Source organism: Rhipicephalus sanguineus, chromosome 5, assembly GCF_013339695.2.
Source record: "Rhipicephalus sanguineus isolate Rsan-2018 chromosome 5, BIME_Rsan_1.4, whole genome shotgun sequence".
In the NCBI taxonomy this organism is placed as follows: domain Eukaryota; kingdom Metazoa; phylum Arthropoda; class Arachnida; order Ixodida; family Ixodidae; genus Rhipicephalus; species Rhipicephalus sanguineus.
The window spans coordinates 110049050-110070877 of record NC_051180.1 but is presented as its reverse complement, the minus strand read 5'-3'; the positions used below and the strand labels follow the sequence as shown (position 1 = coordinate 110070877).

Genomic DNA, 21828 nt, shown 5'->3' with positions numbered 1-21828 from the left:
CAACCATACTTTATGTATGTTCGTGTGTGCGTATATACACACGCAAAATTGAAAATTTTCGGCGGTTTTCAACAACCCCAACGCTCACGGGCCACCGGCTACACCAGTGTCGTATATAACATATTGAGCTTAGGAATTTCAAGTTTTCAAGCTTCCCGTTCTCGACACACATGCACATTTCATGCCTGGTCACGCATTTCTGGCATCTATGACGCTCATACAAAACAGAAGCAAGGGCGCTTGTGTTCTAGCGCTGGCACTGTAGTTGGCGATCTTTGAAACCAGAAGGCCACCTGTTTAAACTCCATTGTACATAACCAGGTGGCGGAAGGCCGGTTCGCTGGCGCTGCGCGCGCAAAGTTGCAATTTATTGGTTCCTCAAGCGCGTATTTCAAAGGGATAAAACGGAGCCGTGAAGCGGAGCGGTGGGCGGTATTTGCCCCGCCACCCACCGTGGGGAGAATCCTGCTCACAACACAACACTTCATAATAAGGGTGTGTGCGAAAACGTAACCGTGTGAAGAGAGGCATTACAGTATATCTGAAAACTTCAGACATTTTTTGTTCAGACCAAAGTTTTTTGCTATACTTACAACGAAAACATGGAGATTCTGTCTTCTTAGGAAGCTGCATGCTAAGGTGGTTTGTATAAAATAAGGTTCAGTTACGCGACAAAAAAAAAAATGAAACTAATTTTAGTTCCTAGCAAAAAAAAAAAATAATAAAATTGACTAAGCTGTCGACCTACTGAAAAAAAGGAACAAAATATAGAAATTTGACTTCTTTGGGAAATCCAAACAGTTCTCAGAACTTGCTTCTTGACGAAAACAGGTGTCGCAATAGAGAGCAACTGCGAAAAAAAAAGAAGAAAAAACAAGCAGGGAGAAACCTGACCGATACGAGAAATCTCTCGCATCGCAGTGGAGGATGCCCGACTCCTCTCTTTAAGGGAAACGTTTGATAAAAGCAACACAACGTTGTCTACCATCTCTGTTTCGAAGCTTGATGGACACTTTTTAGCTTTCGGGTCTACTTGGCGCTGCGGGTCTTTATTGGAAAAAATTGTTAGGTTCTCTTTGTGGCACCCTAAGACTTCTAGGTATGCAGAACCTCTAAGGTCTTCTAGGTGTGCAAACAAACGAAGACCTTCAAAGCTTAGAATGGCATAAAAAAGCTCAGCTAAAGTTGGCAGGTATTCATCGTGGAATAAGCTAGGCGCGCAGACGCAAGCACAAGATAAGGGAGGCAGACAACACAAGCGGTGCTTCCGCTATCTTGTACCCTTGTCTGCGCTCCTAACTTTCTCTACCATGAAGAGCTCAAAACGTTCGACATTGCCACATCGCGCCGTCTGCATTCATTATCTTCTCGCTTATCAAATCGAGAACGGGATCGCTGGTAAGAGCGGCGTTCGCTGGCTGTTCAAGCGACACTTCTTGGTTTCCCAAAGGCAGCCCGGAGCGTGCAATGCGAAAATAAAACCCTGTAACCTCGAGTTGGCACTGGCTCCGCGCTCGAGTAACACACGACTGAGATTGACGGAAGCGTGAAGAAAGATAACCTTGAACCCTTTGAGTTTGCCGACGATACGCGACGTACAACATCGCTTTACCCTTCTGCGGCGAACTCCAGACATGACGAAAAAACGTCACAAGAAGCGACAACACTGGAAGGAGTAGTAGAGGGGCGAATCGTCGTACGCTATGTGCTCAGTAATGTGTGTGCGCGCACATTAATGTACACTACTCACGGATTCAAACGCGACATCAAAATTTTTAGTATAACGACCGGTATGCGCAACTGCTCGACATAACCATGTGATGTCGCGACGAATCTGGTCTAATATGTTGATAATGTTGGCTCTGATCTACACGTTCTAGTCGAAATTACACCAATCTGACCCGAACTGAAGACGGTGGAAACAAAAGTTGTGCGTTACTTAGCCCTAAAGTGTCTTGTTTCAATCTGTGAGTAATGTGAAGCTAAAACGTACAATGTAAACAAAACGTACAGCATATACCATTCATTGTTGGTTGCAGATGTTGCATTGATAACATTCACAGTTCAAGCTGCGTAATGGATTTCGATGCCACGATAAAAGTACAGTAAAAGCGGCACGTGCACGCGTTCGCACGCAACACACACGTGGGTGTATGCATACCTTTTTTTAATTAGCTCCAATTTTACACATTCGTAGCTGTTTTCTACTTGAGGAATCTGCCTCGTGTCATTCGAAGACACCTAGTGTTGGGAAACCAAGCTACTGGTTAAAATGCTACTCTTTAATATTATTCGCAGTTTCTGACCATTACGATCTGCCCAAGTATTTTGCAACGACGGCAAGAAAAAAAGAAAAAAATGAACAGAAAAGTGAACAGACAACAAAATGTGCATGTTGATATTATGTGTTACTCTGTACTTCGACGGCATGAGATAGTATGAAGGCGCAACCAGTTTCAATAATTTTTAATAAAAACACTTTGGGTGAAAATATGTTCTCACACGTCACTCGATACTCTAACGTTGTGCAAAAGCCACTAACAATGAATTGATCAAATTGTTTACACTTCTAATTAATAAATAATTATTAAATTATTTAATTAACCCAGTTCTATAGGTGTATTATGAAGTTGCGGCCTTAAGCCTCATGTTAATAAATGTTTGTGAGTGAGAGACCTATTTGAACGAAATTGGAAATGTTTGACTGCTGTATCACTGACTTTTTCACGTAAAAGAATCTGTTCAGTTAAAAAAATGGTAGCACGATGTGATGTGAATGGTAATTTTTCTGACAGCAAAGCACATTTCGTAAGCGTGATTCCAGAGTCAATGTAGACGAAAGGACAGAACAAGAAAACGTCACATTACGCGCTTTTTGACGTCGAACAAAAGTTAATCGATCAACTCACTCGAGTCACGATAGAAAATAAATGCATCAGTGCGGTCACGGAATATAAAGACAGAGCATGACATTCACTAAAGGAGTTTACAATGTGTATCGGTCTTTGGGAACTGTCCGCCTAAATTCTGCTTCCTGTGGACAATTGCGGACACGTTAGCTGTAAGGACGTCTGTCGAAAATGGAAGGCAATAAGATATGTGCAAATAAATAAAAAAATGTTTAAATTAACCCGTCACCCTGAAGTGAACCGTGGATCGCTGCTTAAACAATCCAACGAATAAAATATCGCTGTATACAATGTTGGAACACACCGTAACTCGTCACACTTATTCAAGGCAGGAAATCATACATCTGTTGTACATAATTATACAGTGTGAAAGCCTACACGCTTTTGCCGAACCACGTCACTACAGACAGACTATTTGCACAGGCGGGCATCGTTTATAACAAAAGTCAAGGCATTATGTTCATTAAGTATGTAAGTTACATTTGTTAACTGTTCAGTAAAAAAAAAAAATCGCCAGGCCTGCGCAGAACACGCAGCACAGTCACAGCGAAAGGTGGAAGAGTGGCCTTTCCAGAACCCGCTGTAGACTCTCTTGGGGCAACTAATACAAGTACACATGCAAGGTACCCACTACGCCATAAACCACCGTAACTTTCATGAAGTAGGGAAGCATCCACTATGCCATTATTCGCCATTCTGCGGATAAGCGAGGTACCCGCTACACATCTGCAAGTCATTATGTGCACTTTGTTCGTGCTGTGGCTGATGACGATAAAGAATTATTGGTGAGCCTTTCGTAATGGGTTGGAAGCACTCAACGACCCATTCGTTGCGCGATCCGCATTGCGCGACGCCTGGTTGTTATTTTACTCTTCTACGACGCTATATCACATGTTCACACGATTCCTTGACCGACATGACACCTGTATATGGTATTTTTGCGAAGGAGTTTCAAGCCCCAGCGTGGCTCTGTGGTAGAATACTCGACTGCCACGCAGAGGGCCCAGGTTCAAATCCCACCCGTTGCTGGAATTTTTTTCTCGTTTCATTTTCTTATTTCTCCAGATAGCGGTTACGGACACCAGCGGAGGCGGCGGCGTATAACTACGGCACCAAAATCGGCTTTTGTTGTGATCTCAAATCAGTTTTCGTTGTAATATATAAGGGCCTCAAACACCATCACTGTCACCAGAGCCATGTGCGAGAGCACAGAGCGGCTGCTTAGCAGTGGCTAGGTAGGTGGTGGATGGAAGCAAGGAATAACAGTCACCACCGATGGTATCTGTCGCCAAGGTTGAAGCCATCGCTTCATCTTGAAAAGAGAGGTTGAGGGCACGGAACCTTACCCGCTGGTAGAGGACGTACTAATGCTTGGTTGATGATGATAGAGATAGTCAGCAAGAGCGGCCGACGTTTCTAGAATCTTTTTTTCTCATTTCATATTTTCTTCTTTCGCGCGATAGCGGTTACGGACACCGGCGGCGGCGGCGAACAACTGCCACACTGCCGCTGTGATCTGATAACAGCTTTCGCTGTAAAACATGACGGCATATGCGCATTTGTAGAGTTGAATGGAATAGTCACGAGATTAGTTTCATGTTATCCTTTCTTGTTAAGAGCAGTGATTGTGTGCGTGTGCTCTGTTCCTATCGCTCTTTCTTCTTTCTTTCTAGTCCCTTCCCCCACCCCAAGCGCAGGCTAGCAACCCAGGTATTTGTTCTGGTTAACCTCCCCATCCTTCATTCCTTTCACCTCTCTCTCTCCCTCTCTCTTACACCCTTAAAAGTGGCCATGTAGTACCGGGGCAACTGGCGTCAGATAATTTGTACAAATTAGCCGATCGCGAATGACACATGGAACTCCTCAAGGATTAAGAACTACCAAATATCTTCAAAGGCTCCAAGGCTTTAACCATATGTTACCGGAACGCTTGAACCACAGATATGCAAGAGCTGCGCATGAGACGCTTGTTTTTCGTCTATTACGTATATTTTCGCCTGCTATAGCAGGCGACACCTCTCCTCTCGTCACCACAAGCAGAAAGCGTATATGTATAGGTTTAGTGCCTAGTGCGCAGTTTGGTTCGCCGACAACGCGTTAACTCCCGTGCATTGGTAAACATGCGCGCGTGATGTGGGAGCGATGCCGTGTGAGCAAAACCGTGTATATCTACTATGCATGTTGACCCGGACGTCTCTTCGCGATCTGGCTGGACACGAGACACCTCGCTGTTCCAGCTTCGAGCCTGACAGAGATTTGCGTCTGTCTATATAACTTTCCAGGAATTAGAATAAGATGCGTATATTGCGGGCGGGGAGGAGGGGGTGGGTGCTGCACGTGAGCCTTGTGTCCTCGGCGGCAGCAACGCCAGGGGAAGCGTCCGTCCGGCGACGTCTGGTCGACAGGCGCGACGTCGTGGCGGCATGACTGGCTGATCCATCGCGCACGCCGTCGACGCTCGCCCTGTGCGTCGTGCGAGGTCGACGCCACGAAGGGCCGGGACAGCCCCCGTATCTGGCCGAGGATGCGACCCCGATCTTATCTTGACACGCCGGCTGCTCTGACTCTCGAATGCCGCGGCGCCGAACAACCCGCATGCGCAGTGTCCGCGCACGAGGTTCGAGAATCTCCTTTTTGGCTTCGTGAGAACGAAGCCCAAAGCAGAGTGGAGACTTCGGACACATGTGCACGGAGATTGCGAGTAGAGAAGCGCGAAAGTGCAGAAAATAAAATTCATGCGCACGAAAGCAGCACAAAGCTACGAGAAAAACTCATAATGGTTTCTCATCACGAAAGCTTCGTCAAGAATGAAGTGAATGGAATAAATGTTAGCCCTCATCCGAGGGTCGCACCCTGCACCAGCACCTATCAGGGTTGGCAGCAATATATCGCTTGAGCTAGCCAGGAGACGATACCAGACAGCAGCGGCACGGATCAACTTTTCTTCAATTGCGAAGTCTTTCTTCTTCCTCGTAAAGGACCTGTTTGCTTCATTTTGTAGATTCTGGTTATTCCAGACCTGACGACATCAGATGATGATCATCATCTTCATAATCGGTAGTGACGTTTCCTCCGAATTTATTTGGCAACAAGCACAGACACCCAACTTTTGTGAGGAGGTAATCCTGTTTCAGTACATTTATCGTAACTTATCGCTTGAACTATCGGCTTCACAATGTTACCTGTGGCTATGTGTATCCGTCTCGCGTATATTCTCTCGTTTTTTCTTTTTTTTTTTCGGCAGTGTTTCAGTCGTGTCCTGGCTTGGTAATCTCCACCGTCGGTCAGATAACACTCGCATCAGTTCCGAACCTCAGTTGTTCTGAAACGTGGATGTTCAGTCTTGTCCTTGCTGGTTGAGCGCAGTTTCCTTCCGCTACTGGCAATCTGCAGTGTTGCCTTCAGACTTTTACTGTAAAAGGCACATGATTCAAGCTGCTACAATGTCCCCCCTTGAGTCATCCTACATGCCGTCGCATTAATTCTTGTCTTCCTGCTCTTCTGCCTCCCCCATTGTAAAGTAGCAAACCAGTTGCAAGCTGTTTGATCTCCTTTCCTTTCTCTTTCACTTTCCTGATCTCTTCTTTGCCGTTTCTCTCACTAATCACTCTCCAATTTTTGGGTTTCTGTAGAACTTGTTTACTTATTCGGAGTAGTGATGTGCTAGCTTTACCGAAGGGCATGTACCGACGAACAGAGACGTATGCACGGGGGGGGGGGGGGGGTTAGTCATTTAAGGGTGGCACCAAGTCAGCCCCACACCTTTACTCAGCAGGACCTGTCCCTTCATTGTTTAAATTGTAGCTTTACGGCCATGCAAGTTTTTCACGATAATGGTGGCCAAGGACCACTGATGTTGCATACCAAGAACTCTCTGCTTCTTACCATTACCACAGGAACGCCGGAGAACAAAGGCAGACCATTGGGAAAAACATGTCATCGCCAAATTTTTATTATTGCGTCTATCGCGAAGTTTGTTTTTTACTTCGTATTCGACCAACGAGAGCGGGGAGGGCTGTGGTGTAACATGCCTCCCCCCCCCCCCCTAATGGAGAACCCTGCGTACGCCTATGCAGACAAATAAGCACGATGCCCTTATGCAAGGAAACGGGGCACTGAGAATGAATTTTGCTAGTTTGTTTTCTTTGCATTTTTTCTTTTGTCGTTGAAAGAATGACCGTCTCGCAATTGATGTCATATGTGGGAAAACTTGAAAACAATGTTTGCCCTGCGACGGCATTCCACGTTATCGGTACCGATCCGTTGTTTCACATTTCTGTTACTGCATTACCGTTTCGCGTTGCCGTTATCACACTACCGATCCGCTTTACCGTTAAACTCATCGGACGATGCTTGAAACGAATTAGAAGCTTAAACGGAGTGATGAATGTGAATCATTTAGTGATACACTTATCTCTGGCGAGAGCTAAAAGAACGTGGCGAATAAGTGAAAAATATTTCGCCTCCCGAATTTGACGCGTTGAATACACCTTCAGAGTTCGGCTGAAAGCAGGCTTAGTGAATTGTATTCGGTTAGCGTATTTGAACTTAGTCCCCGAGACGTTGTTTAGTTTTATAGGACTTATGTAACCTTTAGTGCGGAATGTTGCCACGATCGAACACATATCTGTAAGAGGCAAGATGATCGGCCAGAAGCTTCGGACACATCAGGGATGGGTTAAGCGATGAAATTAAAATATATCTGTATTTTTAAAAAAAAAAGGGTGCCCTTATAAGATAAAGTAACAAAATGAAAAAAAAAAAGACAGCGAGCAGTAATCAACGGTACCAAAACACCAGATACTGGCAGGCACATTCGAATAGTTTTAAAGAATAAACCACAAAACCGATTTCTCGTTCTTGCAGTTATCGCTTGTGCGACTTGTGCGACGATTACGGCTCAAAATAACAAGATTACGCATCGTTAAGTGCATAGAAAAAGATCGTGGTTACAACCGCCAGCGATAAGATATTCGCACCTCCCTTCCATAAGAAAAAATACAGGACGCCGAAAGGGGTTCTGGGAAAGAAATGATAGTAGAAGAGGGAAACGCGTTTCATACACTGAAACAATTGACGAAAACTCGGAGAGTTGTTGGCCAGCTGCCGACAAAGATTACGCAGTCGAACTGTGACACCTGCTACTTTTGAAATGGATAACACTCGGAACACACACACGTGTGTGTGTGTGTGTGTGTGTGTGTGTGTGTGTGTGTGTGTGTGTGTGTGTGTGTGTGTGTGTGTGTGTGTGTGTGTGTGTGTGTGTGTGTGTGTGTGTGTGTGTGTGTGTGTGTGTGTGTGTGTGTGTGTGTTTACTTTTAAGTGTGCGTAATCGCTTATGGATTACTGGAGAAAATTATTAACGCAGACGTCTTAGTAGAAGATGCAAGCCTGCAGAACAAGGAAAGGTCGCCGAACGAAGAATGTCGCGCTGGATCCAAGGTTTAGACGAGCGGACTTTCCTTCGTCGGGACAGTGAGGACTTTGCCGTACTGACCAAGGCGAGTCTTGATGCCCTGATGGAGGCAAGTGCCTTGCCGAAACGTGGGCTCCAGGGACATTTCTTGCTAAACGATTTCGCATCACTCGAAGAAAATTAGAGACACACACAGTCAACTCAGCAGGACAATCGAAGCATATGCTTCTGCTCCTGTGCTCAGAGAGAGAGAGAGAGACTCTAAATTACTTCCTGATTAATCTATCTCTTAAGAAATCACACTGCAAATGAATATCGAGGTTTCCGCGCAACCATAGTTTTTAATTTTGCATATTGTTTTATTTATTGTGTTTGATAACGAACAAAAGAGTGAATGATCTCGCAGTTGCTCGGCTGCCGACGCGAAAGGCGCGGTTTAGATCCCGGCGGCGGCGGTCGCATTTCGATGGAGTTCAAATGCTAAAGCAGGGGTCTCAAACACGCGGGCCGCTTGCGGCCCACGGACGTTTCGCTAACGGCAAAAAAAAAAAAAATGTTTGGGACTTTGCTGAATGGTACTCGCGTTATTTATTCGCCTCGCCTTTTGCGATTGATAACGCGTTGTTCGGGCAAGCTACAGAGACAGGACTGGTCTCAAGCATATTTTTTTCGTGAGGCACCCCATGCGGTCACTATGTGCTGAAACATGACCGCGGAACAAAGTCTCTGTATTTCAAAACCGGCGTTCAGATTTGAGTCATTCTCGAGATCAGTATTGGTCAGTTTCTCGAATTCTGATGCCAAATCCCCTTCAGAAATGACTCATATATGAGGTATAGGAAATGCGTTCCTTCAAATGGCAGCGCTGAGTGACATTTTGGGCTCAACAGTATCGCGGCCCATATGGTGCATCGCGTCCATTTTGTGACGCCCCTATCCGCAACGTGACTTCGACACACTTGCTGTGAAGTTGTCTTCGTTACCTCCGTGCAACAGGCCTCAGGCCTGGCCGACCACCAGACCTTGACCGCTGGATTCACGGACCATGCCACCGTTCACTGTTGGGCAACCTATATGACGCAAATTTGTCTGTGTATTTAGAATACCGCTTAGTACTATGCCTAAAGGCAGGCTTTCAAAATGTTACTGTATCTTATTTTTTTTAAGCTGCTTAGGAATGTATATGTTTGCAGATTTACTCTTTACTACTCTCATTATATATATTGCGTTAATGACCTTTTTTTAGGTATTTCGTTACTACTTACTATCTTGTTCCTTTTTTATATTTGTGATGGTTATATGTCCGGTTAAAAATTAGCTGATTGTGAGTCTTTATATAAAATGCTGTTTAGTAATTGCGTCTAACTGTATTTCGGAGCAGAAGCCTCTGTCAGGCTCTGTAGCCTTTTGCTTTTGCCTCGTTCTTTTTTCTGTTAAATGTACAGAAAGGAATAGATAAAAAATCAAATCGAATAAAAAAAAAGAAAAAAGATGGGAGTTGCACATGTAGTACACGGCGTCTCGTTCCATGGTCGCGATGGCGTGGCATCTTTCGCTGCCCACCGGACTCTAGGGTAAGACACCGGAATATCTGCGGTGTCGGGATGGACCCCGCTCAAGGTTCACTGATTAGAGCAGATAGGACGAGGCGATAAGAAGTTGAAAGCTTTGTTTGGACGCTCCGCCCTCGCAGTCTCGCCGCCATAAAAACGCGTGACCCCGTACTCGCGGAACTTGTCCCCCATTGGGATACCAAAATATGCGCGTGTCCGCTCTGCTGTACACTACAAACGGCATCAATCAGCAGTTACGAGGCCAGAGGGCTCTTCGGTAGGAGTGCGCGAACATTACATACGTTGAATTCGAATTGAGGAGTATTAGCTACTGGATTCGTATTTTCTATTCGATAATTCACTGCATGTAACTAATAGTCCTTCCTGTTCATACTGAACGAATAACAGCACTCAGCAGTTCCAGCCTTGAAGAAGACAAGTCCACTTGTCGAAACGTTGGCTCGAGCACCCACCCCCTGTTTACGGATTTTTTCATTGCACTCGGCAGGGTATTCGGGGGAGGAAAATTGATGTGGCGGAGAACTGTTTCGAATTATATTCTGCTTCTGGACAGCTAAGGATGGTGCGGAGGCATCATTTTCACCGCGAATGCACGGAGCAGACTTCATACGACGACTTCTTGTAGCCATTCAAACAAACAAACAAACAAACAAACAAACAAACAAACAAACAAACAAAAATACAACGCAGTCTATGTACGTAGATCTGTTGACTCGATTTATGCAGTTTATTAGTTGATCAATTTTACCATATTTCCAACTCTTTACGAAAGATATGCTGTACCTGCCTCTCTCTCTTTCTCTCTTGCTCTCTCTCTTTCTCTATCTGTACCATCGCATACGGTACGTGCACGATATTAGGGGTCCTGAATAGCGACCGCTGCAGCCGCACTTTTATGGAGTGAAACACAAAGGAAAATGCTTTTATGCTGACACTTATGCGCACATTATGGAAGCCAAGTGGTCAAAATTAGTCCGGATTCTTCCGCCTGCGACTAGCACCGGTCGCGCTACCAAGTTAGTCGCAAAGCGACTGGTCGAAAATGGTCGCGCGTGGCCGCTTTGGCTCAATCGCTCGCTGCTCGATTTTTCTTCAGTCACGCGACTGCAGTCGCAAACCTCTGAACCAATCAGATGCGTAGGAACAGGAAGTTATTTACGGACAATGGCAACGCGAGCGTATGTGAATTCTGTGTGGCGACGGGTATGAGTCGCACGCAGGTTCGAACGTCGGTCGCCTCTTTAGTCGCTTTTTGATCGCCAGTCACGAAAGGTCACTTGACCAGTGCTGCTCGCAGGTGTGAATAAGCCTTAACGTCCCTCATCCGATCAGTGACACTTTCAGCAGTTATGCCTCAGCCAAATTTTTCCGTATGTACTACGTTATATGGCGGAGCGATATGCCTGTGTTCGAGGTTGGCAGATCTCCAACCGAGTCGCTTACGTCTTTGTCTTTTGAAGAGCGATGTCTTGGTATCCCGTGTGTACTGAGCTGTCGCCGCGCAAAACGTTTCCGCCGTGTTATCTCTTAACGTCCCCAATGAGGTACACCGATCCGTCTCGTTGGGAGCTAGACGGTTTGGCGGCAGCTTCCCATCTTCGTTGTCGAATGCCCTTCATTGATACCTTATCCAATAATCGTGCGAAGCACGCCCTCGCTTTGATCAAATATCAGAGCGAACCTAGTCCAAGGTTCGACGGAAACTCGTCAGGCGAGGGTGATACATTGAAGAAATAAAACAGGCACTCGCCATGTCCAAAGAAAAACGAACATATATTGACGTTTCGGGCGTTTCGGGTCTGCTTGTTCACAATAACGAGGGTGCAAGAGGGCGTGACTATTTATGTGTTGGGTGGCGCAGAGTGCGCCATGTATATATCGGGGAGATTACCCCGCGTCCGGTTAACCGCGTTTTTAGTAGTTTGAATGTGTACAGATTCTAAAAGTAGCCGTGTCGATAGGCGCTTCTCTGCCGCGAATATGCTCGCGAAATCCCAATCGATGATGTGGATGATGTGGTCAAGTGATCGTTAGTAGTCAAGTGATCAAGTGCACGTTATTTCGCTTATTCGCCGGTTCGTCAACCTTAATTCCCGACTAGCATCATTCCAAAGTCATCTGGTTTTCAACAACTGCTGCAAATTCCCCTCTCTCGTCGCAAAGTCTCTGCGACTCCCGCTTCTTGTGCGTACGCTTATGAGTTGAAAGACGATTGCCCAAGCGGAGCACCGACTGCTGCAAGCGCGCATTTTAGAGACAAAATCGACGATCAAATAGCTCGAAAATGACGTTTTCTTTGCCCAACGTCGCCTCGAATTTCGTCTCCCGGATGACTTTCATGATGTGCTGCTATATATACACACAAATAGCGTCGCCTACAGTACTCGCGAAATTAAGACGAAATCCCAGGACGGCAAGTTCTCCCTACTGCAACGTCAGAGCTGTGAACCCTCTGGTATGCTGGGCATATGCAACCTGTCTTCGCACAAGCTCGACCCCTCGGAAGTACGTCTCCTCAGCCGTGGCCTGAACTTCAACGTGGGTTACCGACCGAACCTCGAGAAATTGACGCAAGCGGTACGACTAGTTAACCCCCCCTCTACGATATGTGGCACGTTCACGCGTCATCGGGGTCCTCTCAAAGCTGTCAAGCTCTAAGACTGACACGCTACGTGTTGCTGAGAAGACAGCGTTACGAAGGCTTCAGCAGAACAAGGATATAGTTATCCTACCCGCTTACAGAGGGAACGCTACGGTTGTCCTTGACCACTCGTACTACGTCGCCAAGATGGCGTCGTTGCTTCAAGATGAAACAAGCTATGCTAAGATGAGCCGAGACCCAACGGAAAAGATAGAATCGGAGCTACAGAAGCTACTCACGGGAGCATTCAAGCTTGTGGCACCAGAGGGCAAATACTTGTACTACAAGTTGCTTTGCCATAACGGTTCGGCACCTGCAGTCTACGGTTTACCAAAGGTCCACAAGCCCGAGGTCCCCCTCCGACCAATCGTCGACTTCACACGTTCTCTGTTGCACGAATTATGCGGCTATCTTCACCGTGTCGTGCCCCCCCCCCCGCGGCGGTAGGAAACACGCCTACCTATGTCAAGGATTCCTCGCATTTCATTGAACTTCTAAAAGGTGTCACCATCGACGACGATGAGATGATGTTCTCTTTTGATGTATTCGACGGGCACGCATGTGCCCGTCGAATATGCAGTCCGGTGTCGCAAGGATCTACTCGAGAGCAATGCATCTCTGCCTTCACGTACGCCATTTGAGACGGACTGGAATTCTGCCTGAAGAAGGCGTATTTTATGTTCAACGGACAATATTACAAGCAGCGGTTCGGAACAGGAATGGGAGCTTCCGTTTCCGTAGCCTGTGCACCCTTGAGGCACTTGAAAATTCTGCGCTCGTGACCTCGATCAAGGATGTGTAGTTTTTACAGCCGCTCGTGTCTTCTTGAAATAGAGAAAGTACAAATGATGCTACATGTATGTAACGTCCAGCCAGTAATGCGCAGTAAAAATATTCAACTCCCTTATCCCTTTTCTCTGCAGTGTAGGGGTATCATACCAGTTTTCCTAGACTGGTTGACATTCCTGTCTTTCCTCTCTCTCCTGTTCCTTCCTTGACGCGACCCTAATTCTAAGTAAAGTTATGCTGCGATATCATCTGTATCCAATATAACTCCTAACTAGAACCAAAACCATTCATTTCGTACCAGTTTTACCTTTTAAAACACATTTTCTGAATGTTCGGAAAAACGCAAGTAAGTGCTCGACCGGAAGTACTTGGAAGACAAACAGGAGTGTCACTCCTTGTTCCTGTCGCGTATAAATGTCATGTCATAGGATCAGCTGTCAGAACAACCTTGGGCACCGATGCTTTTGCTCTCCATAACACCCTCGTTGCCAATAAACAAGTGTGGTTATTTATTTAAAGACGTTTTAGCATTTGATCGTTTTGTAGCTTCAGTGCGAGATGGGCGGGTTGCCTCGCTGGAGAAGCTGCATGGCTGACGTGAGCTCTTCCGCGTGTTGCGTGCCTTTAGTGCTTCGAGATATCCGCGTGCCGCTTTTGTCAGCTTACCAGAGTCAAGGAGGCCGCGTGAAAAGCTCTCGGGGTGTTTGCTTGAGAAAAGCTCGACGGCGCACAGCGTGAACGGTGATATTTGGAGAACATCATGAACCAGAGGGACAAAGAGAAAGAAATGTGCTGTCAAAAGCCATACGCGCGTATTAACCTGAGACAATGGACAAGCAAGTTAGCAAAGTTAGCAAGAGCAACCACTTCACAAATGGACAATGAATCGCATTTAACAAAGCGCTACCAATAAAGAACGTGCCTCGCATCGGGGCACGTTCTTGATCCGACATAGGGTCCGGGCAGGTAAGTATGGTCGAGTGTCATTTTGTGCTCTTTATCCCTCGGGAGAGAGAGAGAGAGAACGTTTATTTACACCCGTCGAGAATGACGGGGGAGGGAGCTTTGGCCTGTGCCCCCGTTCGTCCCCCTAGCCGTCAGCCGGAATCCCTTGGGACTCGGCGGTGGTCAGGGCGAGACCGATAAAAAATGGGGGGGGGGGGGGGGGGGTTGTGTGCTACCCCCTGGCTACGCCACTGCCCAATGCTCTTCAGTTACGCCCGCCTTGTGCGAGCGGACTTTATTTTATGCCTGCGAACTCCTTCATTTCGTCGCCCGGCCTAACTATCTGCCATCTTCGTCAGCGAGTTTATATATAGTTTAGTTTGGGCGGAAACAGAAACGAATGCAGGAACCCTTGCCCTATCGGGAAAATGGAGACAAGCTTTGGCGTGGGCGTGCCTAACTTTCTTTCTTTCTTTCTTTCTTTCTTTCTTTCTTTCTTTCTTTCTTTCTTTCTTTCTTTCTTTCTTTCTTTCTTTCTTTCTTTCTTTCTTTCTTTCTTTCTTTCTTTCTTTCTTGTCATGGGTTCATACCCAGGCAACAATGAAATGTGGCAACGTGTAGTGACAAGTCACCTCGATAAAATATCAGATTGCCGCATCAGAAACGCCGACAAGCCCAGATCGAGAGATCATCAATTATTGGAAAACGGCGCATACAAATACTGAATTATACTGAATTTTATGAATGGTGAATTCCGGAACCGAATAGAATAACAATTGAATAGCGAGGACACCGAATCGAATACGAATACTAATCGAATACTATTCGAATAGCTTTTGAATAGTAAGACAACGATTTTCAAAGCAGCCTTAGAATGGTAATGTAACCATTTTCGAAACAGCCCAAGAATTCCACTACATCTATATTTAAAGCAGTTATTCACTAGATTTAACAAAGGAACATTACGATTACTTTTAACCGACAAAAAATATCCCACTCTTGTAAACTGAGGCAAGCACGTATAGATCAGCAACTAGAGCCTTAGATATATTTTGTAACTGCAGGTTGAAATACAGGAATGATTATAGTATTCAAGGCGGCACGTTATTAACAGCTTTTAGATTAAACTCATAAATAAATATTAAACAATATTCATCAGTGAACATCATCATGAATGCCATGCATGATGATGATAGTGGACTGATGACTCCGTCGCTTCGGCAACACTTCTGTCTTAAGCAAAAACGCCTTCATCCCGTAATCAAAATAGGGTCGATAGTCGCGTAAAACCTTGGGCTGCATGAATCCTGGGCAATTCGATGATTAAAACAAGACACGTTGGCCTTGTCTGTTCCAACATTTTGTTCCCCTGAGGTTTTTTTCATCGGTGCTCATTATTCGAAAGATATTCGAAAAATATTCAGTATTACTAATATGCACTATTCGATTTATTCGATTCAAGTACCTAATCGAATAGGACGCTATCCGAGTCGTTATTTGAACATTTTTAATATTCGCTCACCCCGAACGAATACGCATGTGGCCGCCGCACCTTCCAGGGCCGTATTTCTTTGCACTCGCGGGCGTGACATTTTTCGCATACGATGCCGAAATCTGGGAGTTGTAAAAGCCTCGCTTAATAAAATAAAGCGGCAGCGTCTAAGTAGGGAAGATTGGCTCTCTGTCTCTGCTGCATTCCAGATTCTACGCATGGGTAACTTGAGCGTGTTTTGATGACCTTCAGTGCCACGTAGCTTTATCAGACGGTTGTTTTATGAACTATATCGCGCCCGCGAAGCGTTTCGCTCTCATCTGTGCAGACACGAGGCGAAGCGCCGGTTTGGCAGTTTCGCAGACAAAACTTTTTTCAAAAACTGCGCTGCTATAGATTGTGTGCACGTTACAACTTTCCGGTCACGTAGCCTTCGCGTGATGTATCCTTGACAGAGCGAAGCATGTTGGTAATCCATTTTACTATCTTAGCACACTTGTTAAACAATACAGATGACAGAAGAAGGACATGGACATAGCGCTGTGTCCGTGTCGTGCTTCGGTACTCTGTCTTGTGTGTACACACGCGCGCGCTAAAATAGTAAAACAAAAGAGGGATACACCCATTACAATTCAGTCGTCAGTCAATCATGAGGGTGCATTAGAAAACACGAACAGCGCTAGCAGACGCTGTCGACCTTGCGTACGAAAGCAGCGAAGTGAAGATTTGGTTCTGAGAATAGCTTGGTGGAGTCGACCCTGATGTTTTTATGAGACAATGTTTATGACACACACGAAAAGTAGCGCTGTGTGTGTGTGTCTTCGTTGACTTTCTTGTGTCCTGTTTCGGGGCACTACCGTAATAATCAAAAATAATAAGTTACCCTTCCAGTGAACCACAGCATCTTCGTTTTCAATGCGCTGCAGGGTGACGGTGGCGGGCCCATGGTGTGCCTGGTGGATGGCTTCTACGAGCTGGCCGGCCTGGTGTCCTGGGGATTCGGCTGCGGCCGGCCCGACGTGCCGGGAGTCTACGTCAAGGTGTCCGCCTTCATCGGCTGGATCAACCAAATCATCAGCGTCAACAACCTTTAGCACCTCGTCGTTCCCGAGACCAAATCACTGGCTTCCTCCCCGGTTGCCTCCACGTGTCCGCAAGCGCAGACACTCCTCACAAATCCCCGGTATACGAGTTCCTCGGCAGAACGCGACGCGGTCTTAGTGCACCTGCGTTTCCGGCAGACAACGTCAGGCCACAAGGCTCCAAGGGACGAGTATTCAGCGAACTTAGTACTAGCACTGTGCACAAAGCCAGAAACGTTGATGACCTTGAGGTTCCTCTTAAGCACGCGTCGCGCACTCTCTTGAAATTCTGCGGTCATGTGCATGAGGGCTGAAACTTCATCTTAATTGGACCTGGTACAAAGTTTTCATCCTTTCACGCCGTATTCACTTTTTTTTGGAGGCGGGGACATGTGGTCAGGATATCTATAGTCTTAGAAACAACGCTCCCTCCCTCGACATACGCAATGCCTTCACAGGGCTTGTGGTTGTACCTGCTGATGATGCCGCAGTGAAGAGCCAGAAATTTCTTTACGTTTATTCAGTCATTTCTCGTCATCCTGTCAGAGTCAGAAATACAAACAAGACAGGCGTTCAGAGGAGAATGGAGGCTTGACGGAATCAAAAGTCGTCGAAATTTGTAGTGGAGACCTCATTAGACAAGGGGACTTGTCTTCGCCGAGGCAGCAGCTGTTGGGGCCCTGACCACGAAGTCATCTTGTCTTAAGTAGGCTTCAGTGCTGTTGTCTGTTTGACTACTCCTCAAAACTTTCATTTATAGACTGAAAACATTTCCGTTCCTTGCACACACTACAAGGATAATCTCTTCTATTGTGTTGTCGACGAAATCAGTGGTCTTGCGGATTCAAGCTAGTCCCATGCCAGTTGAACTATATGCATGGGTTTTGCGGAACATTGCAGGTTCTCATAAAAAATGGGACGTTTGTCTTTGTGCGATATTATATCTTTAGTCGCCACATTACTTCCCGTTCGTGTCTTTAACGTTCTACGTTTTTCCTTTTATCTGTATAATATTACGTAGTGGTTGTTCTTGGCTAACGGTATTGTCACTCGGTACAGACAAGAAAGCCTCTTTGCCAAGATGTTTTTATCATTGCACACACGTCAAAACAAGTGCAACCGAAGCCAATTCACTTTCCCACTGTTTTTTCAGTCGGTACTCTTACCATATTCATACATCGATATCATCATGAGAGAAATGTTGGGTTAGGGACAACACATAATAATGGATAGAAATCATCAATTCATGAGGAAGGCGTTAAATCGAAAAGATATACCCCAGCAAAGTACGAACATCCCTATCACCTATTCCATCGAGTGGTGCTCTCTTGTTGCGAGCATTTGTTATATGCTTTGTGTTTTTTCACCTTTCATCCCATTCTGATCGTGCATCATTTTTATTTATAATGCGCGCTAGTACAAAGCTACTTTCTACTCATGGCGCTCATTCAGACACAAACTCTCTGGGCTTCTTTGCAAGCTCAGCCTTATTGCGGAAACACTACAGAGCCAGATTCATGCTACGTGTCACAGAAACTAAGATGAAGTCGCAGAGAGAAGCTCAAGGGGACTGTCTGGATGATAACTGAACAGTGAGCGCCGAGCGGAGAAAAAAAATGACAAAAAATGTTCAAATAAAATGTGTGTTTTGTGTCTGTCCATCTCTGACGACTAAATTCATTACGATGGCATGCTATGAAAGATGTCCGGTGAGTTGTCGGGCGACTAGGAAAAAAAGATACTGACACAACAGCCAAACGGGTAACTCGCCCGAGTTGGGAGTGAATTATTGTCCAATAAAGAAACCTGTCACTTCGTCCAGCCGCTGACTACAGACAATTAGGGCAGCGATGACATCAGGCCACGAGAGCGGCGTCAACAATGAAACCACGTATATTGCTGAAGTCTCTCAGCCTTGTCATGTTATAAATAGCCTTCAACCTGTAGCCTATGCTTCGCCAAACTTGAATCTTGTTATTGTCAATATCCCTACTGTTGATAGACACTGATTTTTACACGAAAATATTCTTTCCACCCAGTTATATGGTAAAAGTAAATGAATTCCAGAAGTGTGGTTCGTTGGGCTAGTTCGTAACACATTTGTAAATGGGAAAAACAGCGCGAAAGGAGACGTGGCACAATGGAAGGAACACACAAGACAGCGCTCGTCTTCTGTGTTCCTTCGCTTGTGCTACGTCTCTTTTCGCGCTGCTTTTCCCATTTACAATGTACATGAACCTTTTACAGAAAGAAGAAATGATATGCAGGTATTCGCTATGCTGCACGCGTTTAACTAGAGGAGGCCGATTGCTATTCTTAAAACGAAGACACGAATATACATGAGCGTCAAGTTTTACCATGTACGTTTAGGTGCATTGTCAACAGGTGGTGAAAATCAGTCGTGACTATTTCACTATACTATGTTTATCACATAGCCTACACTGTAAGCAAAAGTTAGCCGAGATTGGAGTTTTTGCGGCTCATTACCTCTGAAAACTCCCTCGCTCCTAAAATTACTACCTCGTGTTGGAGTAAAAGTGGCACATGACATAGTTTTACCACCACCTCTGAGGGACGTAGTAAAAGGATGTCATAATCCAATTTTACTACGTGGGGTGTTTTCTGTCACGTGATTTTTAACCACCGTTTGAGAGTTTCTTATCATGTGACCTCGCCCGCGGCCTTCGCCCCCCTCGCGCCTCCGCTTCGGCGGCTTTTGTCCGCCGATGAGCGCCCCTTCCAGTTTTTTTTTTTTTTTTTCAAAGCTGGTAATGGAACTGCAGCTGCAGAAGCTCAACGAGCGAGAAAAGCAGTCTGTGAACGAAACGACTTGCTCGAAGAAAAAAACCTGCTTGAAAGCCGTGCTGCAGCTCTTCCCAAATCATTGGCATATGTCGTCTAGTGGCCCTTGAGACAGGCGTGTGTAAGAAGCTTGCGCTGTATATGTTTGGTTGTGGGGATGGCAAGTTCAACTCGCGTCGCCGTCCGGCTGCAGCACAGCGGGCTGGATCTGAGAGGTGCTTCTTCTATCATCGAGCGGCCGTGCGCGTACGAGTGCAAGGCTTCGAGCCTGGACGGCGCGGATACCTCGCTTCCGTGCCGAATCGCGAAGAGCTACGAAGAACACTCCCAGCGGCAACAAAGTCAAGCTCGTGTGATCGTCCGTGGTTGCTTCCTAGAGGGTGACCGGCTACAACTTCGAAGCGATCGGAAAAAGGCTTCGCTACGTCGTCGGCACCGAGCCGGCCAGCGGCCGATGTGAGTGCGTCGCCGGAGCAGGTGAAACCAGCGTCGCATAGATTTTGTTTCACAGAACAGTCCGAACTGTGTACATTCCAAACTGTGTATTTCGCTCCATGCGGCCGCCGCTGTGAAACATCTAGCGTGAAGGCGAGCACCGATACGAGGCAGACGGAACCCAACGTGCGGCCGCCGGTGGACTGCGAGTACGAGCACGGTGAAAACCGGGCCTGCGAGCCGTCTCGTTCGTTGTAAAGTGTATCGCTCCGTAAGACACCGCGAATAGCAGTCACCTGTTATTTTTAATTTGTATCTAACATAACAACGACGAAGAATGTTCAGGAAATCGCCAGCTGTCTTTCATCGTATAGCCGTGCTCCTCGAAAAGGCCTATCGATGCCGTCGGTAAGGAGCCGGTACAGTCGCGGCGCCGCTCTACTTCGCCGGCGTTCCTGGATTTGTGCTGCTACTGTGTTTGTGCACCGCTGCGCAATGGAAAAATTGTTGAGTGGCTGTGGTTTGTGTGTGCTTAGGTATATTTTGCGGGTTTGTGCGTCGGCACTATAACGCGGGTGCGGCAAACACGGAGTGCCAGCGAATAATTGGATAATCAAAAAGGTGAGATAAGGCGGGTTTGTACTAAAAAGGTCGGTGTGTCTCATGGCGACTTGCCGCCAAACTGAAAAGTTTACGCGTGCGCTGTGAATCTTTATTGTTAAAGCAAGCAAAACATAAGTCTCCTACCTGCACTACATGGCGGGTCAAGATGCGGTGCCTATATATACCGGGTGGCCGGCGTACGGTTGTACAGCGGAGCAGTCGGTTGAAGTGGTGTTTTATTCTGCATTGGTTGTGTGTGTGTGCGTGTGTATGTATATGTGTTTGTGTATGTGTTTATCTCTATATATGTCATGGATACTGTGTTTTCTACGTTGATTAAATTCGAATTTCGATGTATCATGGTGCAATCGCGCTCCCTTTTTTTTTTTTTTACCACCAGAAATAGCCGCGAAAACTGAGTTAGGGGAGTAAATAAATACTACTACATCAGCCAAAAGAAACTGTCGACCGCGAAAAAACTCTCAGAAATCACCGGAAAAACATTGTAAAGGCAGTAAAAAATTACTCTTACTATACTCGCTGAAAACCTCAGCGGGGTAAATAATTACTACCGTTGCTACGTTCAAAAACTCGGTTAGCGTGAGAGTAAATTTTTACCGCGACTGGTACGTGTAAAAAAAAAGGGAGTGGATATTCGCCCGGCATCCGGCTGAATTGCGCGAGCGGAACTTGGCCGGCAGTGTCTCCTCATTGGCCGGCTGTAGTCACGTGGTTAACGCCGGCATCCTGTGGCAAAAAGCGCTTTGCCGGCACGGGTATTTGCCGAGTGTCATTTCGCGAGCGGCCGTCAAGCGAAGATGCTGGCATTTAGTGAGGGAACAATTATATGCCGGTAGTTTGACTTACCCACGCCGTCGCCACATCTGAAAACGCACGCCGTGACGGCAACAGTTGTCCGGTTCTGGTTTGACCGGCAGTTTGCTTTTGCGGCCGGCCGTCAAGCGACGAGCGCCGGCACTTAGCGCACGGGTATTTGCGAGTTTCATTTCGCGAGCGGCCGTGCCGGCATTTAGTGCGGGAACAATTACATGCCGGTAGTTTGACTTACCAACGCCGTCGCCACGTCTGAAAACGCACGCCGTGACAGCAAGAGTTGTGGTTTGACCGGCAGTTTGCTTT

At 46.4% G+C, this 21828-nt stretch overlaps 1 protein-coding gene across 1 annotated transcript in view; it reads left to right on the top strand.

Moving 5' to 3' along the window:
* The window catches only part of LOC119394901 (protein masquerade-like), a 44682-nt gene extending 27584 nt beyond the window's left edge, over window positions 1–17098 (top strand). The window contains exon 8 of the mRNA XM_049416012.1: window positions 16693–17098. Within this exon, the coding sequence (XP_049271969.1) occupies window positions 16693–16860 (168 nt within the window). The 3' untranslated portion in view covers window positions 16861–17098. The remainder of the gene's footprint in view (window positions 1–16692) is intronic.
* The last annotated feature ends 4730 nt before the right edge of the window (window positions 17099–21828 follow it).